At 39.5% G+C, this 15,243-nt stretch overlaps 2 protein-coding genes across 2 annotated transcripts in view; both read left to right on the plus strand.

The window, feature by feature from the left end:
* aldh16a1 (aldehyde dehydrogenase 16 family, member A1) overlaps positions 1-8,891 on the plus strand; it is a gene marked incomplete in the record, with an annotated part of 14,362 nt that extends 5,471 nt beyond the window's left edge. Inside the window, 12 exon segments of the mRNA XM_035654234.1 lie at positions 565-752; positions 833-991; positions 1,101-1,259; positions 1,708-1,864; positions 2,201-2,276; positions 2,739-2,844; positions 3,686-3,822; positions 4,039-4,209; positions 5,966-6,170; positions 6,270-6,455; positions 6,800-6,925; positions 7,039-8,891. Of these exon segments, the coding sequence (XP_035510127.1) occupies positions 565-752; positions 833-991; positions 1,101-1,259; positions 1,708-1,864; positions 2,201-2,276; positions 2,739-2,844; positions 3,686-3,822; positions 4,039-4,209; positions 5,966-6,170; positions 6,270-6,455; positions 6,800-6,925; positions 7,039-7,200 (1,832 nt within the window).
* Positions 8,892-13,225: 4,334 nt separating this feature from the next.
* Positions 13,226-15,015, plus strand: LOC118322533 (ferritin, liver middle subunit). The gene is made up of 4 exons (XM_035654239.1): positions 13,226-13,541; positions 13,890-14,036; positions 14,379-14,504; positions 14,614-15,015. Exons 1-4 carry the CDS (start codon positions 13,440-13,442, stop codon positions 14,767-14,769), a joined length of 531 nt encoding a protein of 176 aa, XP_035510132.1. The 5' UTR covers positions 13,226-13,439; the 3' UTR covers positions 14,770-15,015.
* Positions 15,016-15,243: the final 228 nt, after the last annotated feature.

The raw sequence follows: 15,243 nt of genomic DNA on the forward strand, positions 1-15,243 counted from the left end.
GAAAAACTACAACCTGTGTTGGTTTTTTAAATAAATATTGTTATGATAATAATCTAAAATTATGTGATTATGTTATTTTTGAATCAACATAGAACATTCCACAGCTGTTTATGTTGGAAATAATGATATTTAGCATGTCATGTTGCATTGGGATGTGAGTTGCATTCGGATCAGTGTATGGGCTACTATTTATTATATAGGCCCATATCTGTCTATGGTGAAAGATTTTTTGGTTGGGTTTTATGAGCCTGTACTTTGGTAAGTTTATAAAAATCTATGATCTTTATACCCATGGTAAATTTCCCTTTTTTTATTTGTAAATTGGGAGGAGGGGAGCACTATATTTTGTCCTACCATTGCTACAAAAGCAGAAGATATTCCACTTGCAAAAAATGTCAGAAAAGGGACAGCAGCAAATGTTCACATTTGAGTGGCTGAAACCATTAAATGATAAAGCTAAATAGCTAAATTTATTATCAAAACAGTGATGACCGGTTCATTGTTGCAGCTTGCTTGTTATATTGGTTCTAAGAGGTGTTATAACTGAATCCTGCCTTCTTCCAGGTAACTCTGTCATCATTGTCCCCGGTCGGAGCAGCACCCCTGCAGTGCTCCTCCTGGCGCAGCTTTTTATGGGAGTGGGACTTCCTGCTGGGGCTCTTAATGTTCTAACAGGAAGTGACATGTCGCTGGGTGCCAAAGTGGCCCAGAGCCCCAGCATCAGCTACGTCGCCTACAGTGGCAACAAGCAGGTGCGTGCATGTGATATTCCTAACAAGAAAGTTGAAAACCTACTAAACCTGCTAAATCATTAAAACATCTTCTCTTTCAGGACGGGGTGATGCTGTGTAAGGCCACAGCAGGGATGGGCGTTCCCGTCTCGGTCTCCCCCTGCATTGGTGCCACGTGCCCCTTCATCATATTTGAGTCAGCTGACATCGACAGCGCAGTGGATGGAGTAATAGAGGCTGCCTTCAAGAAGAAAAGAGAGGTGATTTACTCAAATAAGTATCTCCTATAGAAGGATGGAGTGTTTCTCATGCTATCACGTCAGACCACCACGTCTCTCTAACAATCTCTCTTCCTTTCTCCCCCCTCAGGTCCACTGGGTGTTGTGCGTGCAGGAGAGTGTGCTAGAGAGTGTTGTGGCCCGTCTCAGGCTGCGTATGGTGGGGATGAAGTGTGTGGCCCTGTGCTGTGATGGAGACAGGGCCTTGGTGGATGCTGCAGTACAGGAAGCTCAGCAGCAGGGGGCCACGGTTAGTCAGAGCAACAAAGAAAAGCTATACTAAGCTGCAGTGAGGTTTAATATGAGGGACTGAGAGTAGAGGAGGCTCACATTATTACTATCGGTGATGGAAACTAACCTAAGTTAACTCTGTTAAAAAAATACAAATAAACATTTAGACAACAGATGGAATTTATCTTTGTACTCTTACGTGTCTCTAAACTTCATCAGGGGCAACAATGGACTGTGTGTCTGTGTTGGCTTAACTTGGCTAAACACACTGAATACCACCATTTTCAGCTAGATACATGTTTAAACTGTTGTAACAGTAGCTAAAGCGTTTTACAGCTAAAAAAGTTTGAAATGTGGTGAAAAATGGAAAATGTCGGGGGAAATGGATGAATATGAATACATGCGTAAGAAAATGAAGGAGTTGAAAAATAATAATGAGCTGTAATATTTCTCTTTCTGGGTCCCAGTTGGTTCAGTCCTGCGCTGCCCCCCCTTCGGGTGCCCAGTACCCTCCCACGGTACTCTGCGGGGCGGCCCCCTCCTCTCCATTTGTGGTCAGCCCCTCTCCTGGACCACTGCTGCCTCTCATGACCTTCAGAAGCAACCCAGAGGCAGTGACCCTGGGTAAGGCCGCCTCTGTGGATGTAGATGCATGACTGAAGATAGTTGTAGTCATCTGATTTTAGACAGTTAAGTTACCTTTGATGAATATGAATTTTACAAAACTGGCAGTTCAGTATTTAAAAAAACTTTGAGTGAGACTTAAAGTTACTATGTGTAGCATTTTACCATCATTAACACAGTAAGTTTGTAGAGGCTTCTGCAGTGTATTTACATTTTTTTTTCCTAGTTAACAGAGGTTTCTCTGTTCAATACAACAGATTTCAGAGGAGTAATACAGTTTGTATTTTAATATCAAATTTATACTTGAACCCCAGTAACAGTCTTTCTTCTACACAGGAAACCACAGTCCTCATGGCCAGGCAGCCTCCATCTGGACTGAAGACCTCACCCTGGCTCTGGAGACAGCTAAGAGGTCCTAATATTTACATTTATAGGCACCTTAAAGCCATTTTCATGTTATGTACACCTGTGCGTTTGACAAGTCATACACAAGCATTTTGACTGATAAAAGTCTACCTCCGAAACATCGCAAATTAATGTTTTATTGCAAGTTAGACAGTGTGTGGGAATTTGTAAGTCACAATGTCTGTTGTGGGGTGCCCGGAGAGCTCATGTGGTAGAGCTGCAGCGGCCATCTATAGAATCCTTGCTGCCATAGGTTCGAATATGACCTGTGACCTTTTGCTACGTATCATCCCCTCTCTCTCTCTCTCTCTCTATCTCTATCTCTATCTCTATCTCTATCTTTCTCCCCTTTCCTGTCTATCTTCAGCTGCCTTATCTGATAAAGGGAAAAAGTCCAAAAAACAAATTGTCTGTTGTAAAAAGGCTCTTACTCCCTACTGATATTTTTTTCTCCTTCCTCTGTCCTCAGTCTGTCTGTTGGCTCACTGTGGGTGAATTCCCACTCTGTGTCTGACCCCTGTCTGCCGGTCTCCGGTCACAAAGACAGTGGCACCTGCACTGACGGAGGACAGGAGGTGTGTTTCAGTAGTTTATCACACAGTTGCGCTTTAACAGAAGACACTACAGAGGCCCAAAATTTACAGATTATTCCAAGATGGTTACCCTTGTTGCTAGCCTTATATTAATTTAAATGATACATTTGCAACTTTTCTATGTTGTGTATTAGGAGCAGTTTGTTATCAAATGAAACCAGATACCAACAAAATATGTATATCTCCTTTTAAGTTAGATTCATTTATAAGCTTTTGTTGCACAAGTTGGCAGGGAGGCGACGACATATTAGACAAGGCATACTGCTAATACAGGATTTTAGTTCCTAAAGGCTCTACCCACATTTTGCCAATATGATACTCAAAGTTATACAAGTTAGACATTGTCAAGTCTCCCAATATGACCCAATATGACTCATATCATATACATTTTTTTAAAATAAAATGATATAAACTTGGCATTACATACACACAAACCTCTGAACCAGTTATTGCTCTGGATATGGATGGACACGCCCATCTTATTATCAAATAAGTATTAGAAAAATTGGAAATGTGATAAGGAAAAATGGCCTTGTTGTGTGGGGAAAAAGAGTAAATGAATAAATAATTTAGGTCTTCTATTTATCTTGGCATATGTGTTATATATAGCTTTATGTTTTTTATCTATTGTTTGGTAGAAAAACTAAAAAGCTTTTTGCTTTTTGTAATTAACTGATAGGAGGTTGAAGGAAGAGATATATAAAATACATATACAAAATAATAATAATTTTTTCAATATAATGACCACTGCAGGGATAATTTCCTAACCACTATGCAGATGAGTTTTGTACTGTGTGTTGACCTCCTCTCTGCTCTCTGCCAGGGTCTGTACCAGTTTCTGCGCCAGTCCTGTTCTTCCTCTCCTCCTCTACCTCGCTCCTCCCCTGTCTCTATGGACTACTCAGTGTTTGGAACAGCAGCATCCCCAGCTATCATTCCTGATGTTTCTGACCCTGCCAGGTGTGGTTTTTAATGCTTTTAATCTTTACTTAAAGTCATGTTTATAAATATATCACAAGGCATTATAGCTGCATAAGTGCATTATTAATATATTGTAAGTATACAGCAATGCATGCAGGGTTTAAAGAAATGATCTTCTCTATTTTTGTCAATTCTGCACATTTTGTACATATCTGTCCACATGTATCACTCCCTTCATCCCTTATCTCCCCTCAGGGCTCCTAAGGCCTACCTGCAGTTTGTCGGTGGGAAGGCATGTAAATCAGTGTCTGGCTGCTGTGTGGCTGTGCAGTCTCCAGGGGGCGGCAGTGTGTTAGCCTACTGTCCAGACGGAGGCCGGAAAGATGTCCGTAATGCTGTGGAGGCTGCAGTCAAAGTCCAGCCTGGGTGAGAGCTTTGCCAAACAAACATACCCAAATTACACACAAACTATTGCAAATTGGATCAAAGTCCAGATAAAAAAACAAATGCGTATATTCTGTGTTTTCAAAGTCACAAACCCGAAGCCACAGTGGACACTGGACTGATATATGTACAAGGGACACCAAATAAAAACTCAGTTTAAATAAAACCTTTTATTTGCATATACCAAGGCAATATACAAATAATGTAGGAGTTGTGATGACTTGACTGTCTGTGACTTGTTTTAAATAGGTGCAACAAAGAATAATACAAAAGCAAATAACTACAAATAATTTAATATTTCATATTTGTAACCTTTGTCACCCACGTTTCATAAATATAAGCAACTGGTTAAATAAGCATAGTCACAATATACATTGATTTCTGTGGGTATAAAGGAAATATGTAAACATTGTTTTTGCATTTGCGTTTATAGTAAGAGTTTGGTTTAGGTACCTTAAAGTGGGTAAAAAGTGCTTTAATTTTGTTTTGAAATTGAATTTTACTTTTACAAATCTGTTTGAAATCTGTATATCCCAGTTTAATCCTACTAATAAGACACATCTTTGCTGCTTTTCCAGCAATCACCTTCCCATTACTACTTCTTGTTGGGCCTGATATAAATACCTTCCTTTAAGATATTTATCCCATAATCTTTGCAATTGTGCCTTACCTATTGGGTTACTTATTAATGTTGATTTGTTATTAATTCATTGTCATTGACACTTTTGCCCAATGCAACATACAAATTAGGTAAAATCCAAGCCACAGTAGATCAGAGGAAGATATAGAATATGTGCTGCAGCACTCTCATCCATGTTCCACTTGACACAGGTGTCACAAGGCTGCAGGAGGATGAAGTTAACAGTAGGGGCCTATATTAAAATGCATTTATTGTGAAGCAAGCCACTTAATGTCTCATTTGATTACCACACTAACTACAGCATTATTATTATTATTATTATTATTATTATTATTAATGCATCTCAAGGTCACTGTCAGTGCTGATACTCATCCAATAGATCGGAGCTGATTCCCTAATCATAATCACTCATTTTGACCACTGACTATTGTTGGATGCTTCGTTTTAGAGAAAATTAGAAGTGTTAACATAAGGGCCTCACTGAAAAAAACAAACAAACAGCATGTATTTTTTTAAATCCTTATCTTCTTTGTTGTACAATGTTATTTAATCCTGTCAGCAACCATCAGCAGGCATTTATTCAATTTGGCCCAGGCTAAAACACTCCTTTTCCTAGTAAAATTTAACACCAACCAATCTAAACAGGGCTTTAAAGCATTTTGAGGTGAAGTTTGGCCTTTATAAAAGATATTTATTCTGGCTTTCAGGCTCTCACAAGGACACCTGTACACAATCCAGATAGGCAGCAAATTGTGTGTTTTATTACCAGTCCAGTTACAAGTCCAACCTGACACAGATTTGCTGAGTTATATTATGATCAAAGTTTGATTACACTGAAATCCAATAAACACACAGCTCTTCTTGTCGATAAATACAAACCATTAGAAGAACAGTACATGCTTTTTTCCTGCAAGACATTCATACCTTTTTACATGTCGTAACCAAAATAATTTAGTGGTAATAATAGCAGTTGTCATCCTGCATATGTAACCAAAATAATGAAACGTAACCTGACAAAGAAACACACAAAAGATCACTGGTTGGCACCAAGGGTTTTCATAATCATTTTATTTCTCTTAACATCCTTCCCCTTCTCAGCTGGATGAAAAAGAGTCCTTCTGCACGTGCTCAGTCACTCTACGCTCTGGCCAAGGGTTTGGAGGTGAAGAGGCGGGACATAGTTGTGTCAATCAACATTCAGACTGGTCTCTCAATGGACAAAGCAGAGAAGGAGGTGGAGCTCAGCATTGCCAGGCTCAGTGACTGGGCAGCTTACTGTGACAAAGTCCAAGGAGGAGCTCTGGTGGGACTTTTTTTAATATTATTATTATTATTAATATTAAAAAACACTCCCAATAATGAACAAATGAGATGATCCCCAAACCTTCTCCCTCTCCTTCAGCCTGTGCCACAGTCTGGCTCTGCCCTCTCCCTCCCTGAAGCCTTGGGAGTCGTGGGGGTCGTTCTGCCTGACAAGGATCCCCTCCTCTCTACAGTAACAATTCTCGGGGCCGCTATCGCCACTGGAAATGCCGTCATCATGATCCCCAGTCAGAAGAATCCACTGCCAGTCTTGGCGTTCATTCAAGTAAGTGATAAGGTGTTAACTGTGCGGTGCACCGAGTTGGTTAAGAGTGGAGACTGTATCTGCACTTTTCAAGTACGCTTGGCAGAGGTGGAAAAGTGACTGAGTGAGTTTGCTGGGATCATCAGGTTTAACTAACAAGTACAGATGAGTGTCATCTGCATAGAAGTAGAGAAATATATCAAAGTGATGATTTAAAAGACCTAATGTTGACATATATAAATGAAAAATAGAATTGGGACCCAAAACAGACTGTAGAGGTACGCCACTGACCTGCGTACACCTGTCTATGTATCTGTAAATACTGATTTAACTTTATAACCCCTTTTCCTCCTCCTATTCCTCAGGTGCTCCAGTCTTCAGACCTGCCAGCAGGTTTGGTAAATATCGTGACAGGACTAAGAGACCAGCTGACAGTGGCTCTGGCAAATCACAGCATCATCAAGGCCATCTGGTACTGGGGAAGTGCTGAGGTGAGGACCACTGTTCAAATTTTGTCTGGAAGATTATTTTTTTCCTAAAAGAAGGATTTGATGTCCTCACCCAGACAGCACTTCACCCCTGCTCTCTGATTTTCTTTCTGTAGGGATGTCAGTACCTCCAGTACACGTGCACCAGCCCTCTGAAAATCCTGTGCCTGTTCTGCCAAAAGGACGAGGAGGGAAGGGACTGGACCCATTCCTCGCTCCTGGAAGAGATGTGGAGAAATGCCGTCCAGTGGAAGAGTGTCTGGATTCCTACTGCATAAGAAGACAGAGAGAGGGAAAATGAAAGACAACTGTGACCTGTAGGATGTAAATTTAAAAGGAAGGATCAAAACTTAACTGTGACCATGAAATTCATAAGATGTCAGTGAACTTAGCAGTGAACAGACAAGAAATGCCTGCAGTATTTATCATTCACTAAGCCTAACGCTCCTCAATTACTGTTGCTATGCCTGTCAAGCTTTCTGTTCTTGCACGACATGCATGCAGGATCCTTGATTTCAGACAGAGGTTGACGAAAACAGGCTTCTCATTTCCAGCTTGTGTCGATTTTGCCGGCTAAATTGAGAACTGTCACTGGCAGATTTTATCAGCTTCTATTTAATGAAATACTAACTGTTGGACCTTGGAAGTAACACACAGTAACAACTGTAAGCAAGTGAGTAAGCTAGTTAGCGGGGTATGCTAAGTAGCTATTAATTTATCTTAGTTTTGCAGAAGCCTGTGAATTGATGATTTGTTCCAACATGTTATGGCCAATTATTTTTGGATCACAAATGAAACATCTGTATAATCTGAAGCATCAGAAAATGTGGCATCAAGCAGCCAACGCAGAAAAACCTGACATCAGTAAATTAAAGAAAAAGATGTTAGCACAAATCTTAATATCACAACAAATGTTAATATCAAAATATGCAGTACAGTCAAACATTCATTAGCTTTTCAGTTGGTTTCTTCAGCCCCAAGGTCACATAAAATGAAATACTTAAATATGCAATGAACAGGATACCAGAAAATGTATTTTGTTTACTGCTGAAAGGAGGCACTGGGAGTCCCATGTTACTGACTGAAACCTCTACATCATTTATGGCTCAGAATGTCGAGCTATTTAACACTTACATTACCAAAAAAAATATCACTAGTTAACATATACAACTCTATCCTATTATCTTTTATTTAAAAGCTAAACAAAATGTAAATGAATGTAAATTTTCGTCAAACAAAAGTAAATGCCTTCATTAGTTTAAACATAATGCCGCAGGTCAGACAATAGGGATTTATTTAGCAGGTTATGCGTGAGTGGGCAGAACGAGAAAACAAGATTAAATGTCTTAACATATTAAATTTTGAGGTGATGGCAACCAAAAGCAAGAACCATGTCGACCTGATATTTGCTGTCGCATTTCTGCAATCATAGACACAGGACCTGCTCACTTTCTACCTCTATCTTCTGCTATTGTGCTTCTTTTTCCTATTAGTCATCACATCTCTGCTTGGTTTGTTACAAGTATCTTGATTTTAAGGTCAGCATTTCATTTTTCAGGAAGACTTTAGAAAGAGCCCTGGATCAGATAGTTTTCATTAGACACCAGGTATTTGTGGTGTGTCATAAAGTTTTAGAGACATGGTACAATCTGTCAGTGGTGTTTTTTACTATAAATGCATCCCTTTTTCTCCAGTTCTCCAACTTGAAACCTCATCTGCCTTAGAGGTCTGTCAATGACAGAGAAAAATCGATCAATCTTGTGTCATCTCAACTGAAATATGCTAAGGTACTGTACTGTCTATCTTTATTACTGTACAATAATACTGTAACTTTTAGCCATAGGGGTACACTTGGCGCAAACATTCCCAGGAAAATCTAGTTTGTAGACACCATCAAATCTGTGTTTCCAGAGAATGACAGTGTGGGTCTCACTGTCTAAAAGCCATAATAAAAAGATCATTTAATTAATTTACACGCTATCTTGTCGTTGAATTTTAATAATTTTGGTGATCCTTGATGTTTCATCTACTGTAGTAGTACTTTAGTGGCATCTACAGCCAGGTGTAGACAATATAACCTCCTGAATGTTACACACTGGACCTTTTAAGACCAAACACCCATTAAACTGATGACATTCCCATCAACCTCAGCTGTACTTGGTGTTTGGTATTGAATCAGATAATGTTAGTATGCTACAGTAAGATGATGAATGAACATGGTAAATATTAGGCTATACCCGCTTAACATCTGCATTTTAGCATTGTCACTGTGAGCAAGGTAACATGCTGAAATTAGCATCCTGCTCAAAGAGTCTTATATCTTCTCTGTCTAAAACCCCTGACAAGTTTAGCAAAGTTTAACTTTCCCAACAGTAACTAATGAGAAATGTTTGAAAAGATACATACAGTTCATGTGCTCATGTTATTTCAATATATTTCAACTTGGCTCATTTTGTAAACTAGGTCGTTTTACACACTAAAAAGTGGAAAAATGTACATAATGAGACTGGACACACTTTGGTTAAAACGTACAGTACATCTTCTCTAGTTACTGGTTCCTTTTTTTTACTTTCTGGTTCCTTCTTTAGTCTCCCAAACTGGTTCCAACCGGCTTAGCACTGAGGTCAAGTTCTCTCCCAGGTCTCAAGACTCCTCCCTCTACCCGTCACCCTGATCAAAACAGAACACAGTAACAGGAAGCATGGCCATGAATTCGTAGAAAAGCTGAGTCACCACAATGACACAGCACAATCCTCTTGAACCTGATCGTACTTGTGCACAAGGCTGACTAATAGTAATACGTGACACAGCACAAAATAAAGATGGTGCTGCCTATATTGCTGAGTATGAGAATGTGGGATATAAAGTGATAACAGACATGCACATTAGACTGTAATGAAGTGCTTATCTTGCTAAAGCACCAAATTCCGTTCTATTGTTCCCTGGTGTATGGTTAATCTAGTAAATGCAAAAAAGGCTATAAAAAGCTTTTTATTAGAGGAACCCCGTGTAAACCTACACTGCACCATTAACCCAGTGGTTTCCAACCTTTTTTCTTAAGGGACCCATTTTCTATCATTGGGTAAATTGACGACCACTACATATATTATATATATTTCATATATATACCTTATAAACTGTACAATGAACCCACATAGTGAACACAATAACTGCAGAAAGTTGGTGTAAAATTAGTGATTTAAATGAATTTTGAGCAGATTATGTCCTGTGAATATATTTAGTAACTTTTTGTACATTTCTCTTTCAATTTATTATGTGTTTTATTTTATTTTCTAACAATCATACAGACTTAAAAGGCTTTTTTTTTTTTTTGACCAATTCAGTGTTTTCTTCTCCCTGATACTTGGCCATTGTTCTAATACAGCTTGTGTTCAGGTCATCAAAGTTTTATTAAATAATACGCTGTAATGTGGTAAGTTATTTTAACTCAGAAGTTCAAACAGATTACATAAAAAAATGTATGTAACTCAAACTCAATTTTGTAAGTAAAAAACATTCCAGATTAAGTACTTTTTACTCCAGTACATTAACCCCTGCATACCATCCTGTTTTTAGCCTGAATCCTCATTTGTCTATGTTGTGTTCATTAATTCATAGGCAACCTTCAGGTATGAGATGGTCATGGTTTTGGCCTACAATGATAACGTCTTTTGCTAACGTCAACAGTGTTCCATGCAGGCTGAAACATTTTATGGAAGAGTGGCCTACATTCAGAGAAAACTGTCTACCAAGAAAAACAGTCATCTGTTTTTAAAGCCGACGACCACAAGTGTTTCTAAAATAAAGCTTTCCTGTAAAACACAATGTAGCATATGAGTAAGATGGGATGGTGGCCCATGGCAAATAAAGACAAAAAAGCCCTCAAATTAAGTGATTTATCTACAAAAACATACTTAAAATTGCACAAAGAGATGGCTGGGAACATTGGGCCCATCTTACCAATTACATTAACCTGCAAGAGAGCAAAAACACCACCAAACAGGCCAGAGGGCTTCCACATAAGTGGTTAAGGTGTCTGGAAATACATAAAATAATTTAACCAAAAAGCAGGTACTTTTTCCAAATTAAAGAGTGGCTATACTAGCCACACTGCATTTTCATTAAGATTAACGCCTGTCTGGCTCATTCCTGTAGTGCCACTTCCTAATAAAAGTCAGGAATTTGTTACGTAATTAGCCAGACATCAGAAAAATAACTATACAGAGACAGCTGGAATGTAGCAGTGATGTTAGCTAGCTTGTAGCTCTAGATGCTAAATATTAAATATGAGCATATCACTTTTGAAATGCATTTGTTGTAATATATCTGCAATGCAGTGTTTAAAATTAGGACTCTAAGATGATGAACTTAAGCTAGTTTAGCTGGCATAATATCCACACAAGAGTCCTCATTGACCATCACCAAACATTCTTACTATTGTTTTCACTGATACATAACTACTACAATTTGATACCAATAGAGAAAAATCCCACAATACAAGTTACCTTCAACAGAAACTAACAGTTCAGGTAATATTTCATTTAATTGTTGGAAAATTAGGCATCAAGAAGTGGTAGGATGCAGAGAATAATGTTATGTAAAAAGAAGCAGTGTCTTTGTGTTAAGCAGGTGGTGAACAAAGCCCTTAAAGTACACCTGGGCTGGGCACTTGAAACAAAGCAAAGCTATACAAGTGGAAAAGTACTGGCTTATAGTGCTGTGTCAGTTTATTATAGTCTGATAAGGCCACATCTCAATGTGTGGTTTTTGAACTTGAGCTAGATATGCCACAGAGGGTGATCATTAACTCAGCAGATTATTTTAAAATCAGTTCCAGAACCATCATTTTCAGGTAAACAAAATGTCTGACTCTCACATTAACCAAATATAAGTTGATGTTTTGCTGTCTTTATTGTGAGTACATACACATTTAAAGGGCCAGTGTGTAGGATTCAGTGGCATAGCAGTGAAGTCGCATATTGCAACTAACTGAACACCCCTCGTGTCTGTATTTGACAACCACTTGGGTACATTTCACAGCCATATGGTGGTGCAAAAAACCCGAAAGGCCGTATCTACAGCCATTGTTTGGTTGGTTCGTTCTGGGCTACTGTAGAAAACATGGTGGTTCAACATGGCAGACTCCACTGAAAGCAACCCACAGGTCAGTTCAGTCTCTATGTGAGGAAACTCACACAGACACAAGCTTAAATGTGTTTGTTTTTTTTGAAAGGCTCACACATCTTTACCTACGTGTATTAAAGTAATATTCAGCAGTTTCTTGGTCCCCATGTCATTTCAGCAATTATGTGACTTTTCAGGCTGTTCAGACTCTCTGTCTTGCAACAGTGCTGTGGTATTGAGTAATGCAATAAAAACCAGCTTGGATGAAAACACGTTATCAGCAGTTTTTGGATGTCGTGGTGTATTTACAGTATGAGGTAAAACAAGTTCAGTTTATAGTAGCTATATAACATTATATATTATATGTAACATTGGGCCCAATGTTAACTACATCATGACTAACCAAGTCCTATAGGTTGCTTAAGTGTATGCAAAGTATAAGTCAACAATCCAGTGCTCGGTCAGCTTATAGAAAAAAAAGGCAAGACCAGAGTGCAGCAGAATCTCTAGTTCTTTGACATTTGTAGTGTTTTGAGAGAAGAAACACTCCTATTTTAACCTGGGTTTTTGTATTGTAGTTAATATAGAGGACAAATTATAATATATTTTATTAAAATTAGCATATTAACACATTATTATTATTAGGCGACAACCGGTTCTAGTGTTAAGGTGTACCGCAGTTCTGTGTGTGGTTTGTCCAGGTGGTGTACCCCAGCAGAAACTGTTGCCTGACTAGGTATGTACTGTATTTGTCTTTCATTACTTTCAAATGTATTTAAAGGTTGAAAATTAGAATGTTATCGTCTTGTAAATAGTATATATATATATATATATATATAGTTGTTTTTTTAATGCTGTTTTTATATGTGAAAATAAAGAGAAATTGACAACTTCACAACCTGCTTTTACACATATAAATGCCACTCTTAAAACGATTCTGTATTGTATTCTGTTATATATAATATAAAATAACGCAGTGTAATGTTTACTGAAAAAGCAAAAATGCTTCGTCATTACATGTGACTGTTGTCCCATTAACAAGAAGGAAAAAAATGCCATTTCATCTCTTACCTCATAGCGTAACCATTGTCATGCGCTACCTGAGCTCAGTGATTGGCGGAGAGTGATGTTGCGTCTGTCACGAGTTCTGCGGAGGGGTATAAATACAGGGAGCGACGCTTCTGCCATTTCACACCAGGGAAGAAAGTCTTAAGGAGTTCTTGCTTCAACAGTGTTTGAACGGAACTTCTTCCTTCGTCCCTCTTTTGTTTCTACACGTCTACATTCCGGAACCCAACAACCTTTACTACTTGAACACTACTGAAAAAAGTCGCCGTAAAGCTCTATTTTTGTACTGTTTTGTAAAGAAAAAGCGCAAGAAACGCCAGCCAAAATGGAGTCCCAAGTGCGTCAGAACTACCACCGCGACTGCGAGGCCGCCATCAACCGAATGGTCAACATGGAGATGTTTGCTTCTTACACCTACACTTCCATGGTAAGAAACACTTATGATGTTGTGTATATACATGTTTATATGACTTATTTAGAGCAGTAATGGGGCATTTCAATGTTAGCTTCTCAGTTGTTTATCACTGACTGGCAGACTGCCTGATAAGGAGTATTTAGCCTCCACCCATCTCGCTGAAGAAAAACTGCTGTGTCATGCTTATGCTGCTTGTTATGTATTTTTCTTACCTTCATTGTATCTAAACCGACTAGAAGTCATGACTCATGTGCCTGACCACCGCCTGGCTGCATGACTACTGTTTGTCACAATAATTTTGGCCATATAATGATGGATGGCGTCTCCTAATAACTGTTTTTGTCCTCCTGTCCCTCGCAGGCCTTCTACTTCTCCCGTGACGATGTTGCTCTTCCAGGCTTCTCCCATTTCTTCAAGGAGAACAGCGACGAGGAGAGGGAGCACGCTCAGAAGCTGCTGTCCTTCCAGAACAACAGAGGAGGACGCATCTTCCTCCAGGACATCAAGGTCAGTACAGAACGGAGAACCTGCCCCGTTCTTGCACGTCTCACCCCGCCGCGTGTCCAGTACAGACAAACTGGGATTGATCTGTTGTGTTGTGACACTCCAATTTGCCACGATCCAGTTTTAGTAGCAGTATACTTTACTATTTATACATCTCATCCTTTGATACGTCAGGGCTGAATTTATTATTTCCTCAGTAAACGTTATCAGATGCCAGAGCTAAGCCTCTGAGCTTGTTCTGAGACAGAGGGTGATGGATTGCAGTGGTACTGGTGACTCAGATGGCTGTGTATACATGTTTAATGAGTGTTCAGTCTGTTATAATTGACTGTTTCTCTTCCGCAGAAACCGGAGCGTGATGAGTGGGGGAGCGGGCTGGAGGCCATGCAGTGCGCCCTGCAGCTGGAGAAGAACGTCAACCAGGCTCTGCTGGACCTGCACAAGCTGGCCTCTGAACACGTAGACCCACATGTAAGTAATGACATTAATCCAGGGAGAGGTTTGCAGACATGTCCTGGGTTAAACCTTTTGACATCTTCCTGTCTTTACCAAACCAACGATTGCTCTCTCTCGTCCTCAGCTGTGCGACTTCCTGGAGACCCACTACCTGAACGAGCAGGTGGAGGCCATCAAGAAGCTGGGTGACTACATTTCCAACCTTAGCCGCATGGACGCCCACACCAACAAGATGGCGGAGTACCTGTTTGACAAGCACTCCCTGGGGGGAAAGAGCTAAACAGAGTCCCAGGATGATAAACACGCCTTCTGTTCCAGCTGTTCACTCTCTGAGCGTGATTCTATATCTAATCTGACCTATGAAGTTGATGAGTTCTCGTCTGTTCTGGTGGTGTTGCTGGTTTTTGATGTCCTATAGAAGGATGGATATTAATTGGGTTGTCGCTTTGCCTTCATTACCTGTATGCCTCCTCCTGTGACATTTTTGTTTCTGATCTGTTAATCTGAATAAAAATTTTGAGCTGGACTCTGGTGTCTGTCTGCATTTGTCACATGACCTGTTCATACGGACCTAAAAGTTATAGGTAACATTAACACGATAGATCATGGACCTAGTTAGTTGGCTTTTAAAAGGGACGTCTTGTCTTTGTACATTTGGAAATAGAAAATTGTTCTTACACAAAGCTCAGATCAGCCAAACAATAAGGTATTCAACTTTATATAACTTGGTCCCTGTGCCTGTTAACATCAACAC

The sequence above is a fragment of the Morone saxatilis genome, unplaced genomic scaffold (assembly GCF_004916995.1).
Source record: "Morone saxatilis isolate NCDOM2014 unplaced genomic scaffold, NCSU_SB_2.0 Contig14, whole genome shotgun sequence".
In the NCBI taxonomy this organism is placed as follows: Eukaryota; Metazoa; Chordata; class Actinopteri; family Moronidae; genus Morone; species Morone saxatilis.

Bases quoted from the DNA above. Each gene is read 5' to 3' on its own strand.
- LOC118322533 (XM_035654239.1), top strand. From the start codon at position 13,440: ATGGAGTCCCAAGTGCGTCAGAACTACCACCGCGACTGCGAGGCCGCC. The intron at 13,542-13,889 runs GTAAGAAACACT...TGTCCCTCGCAG, and splicing joins CTTACACCTACACTTCCATG to GCCTTCTACTTCTCCCGTGA. The intron at 14,037-14,378 runs GTCAGTACAGAA...TCTCTTCCGCAG, and splicing joins TCTTCCTCCAGGACATCAAG to AAACCGGAGCGTGATGAGTG.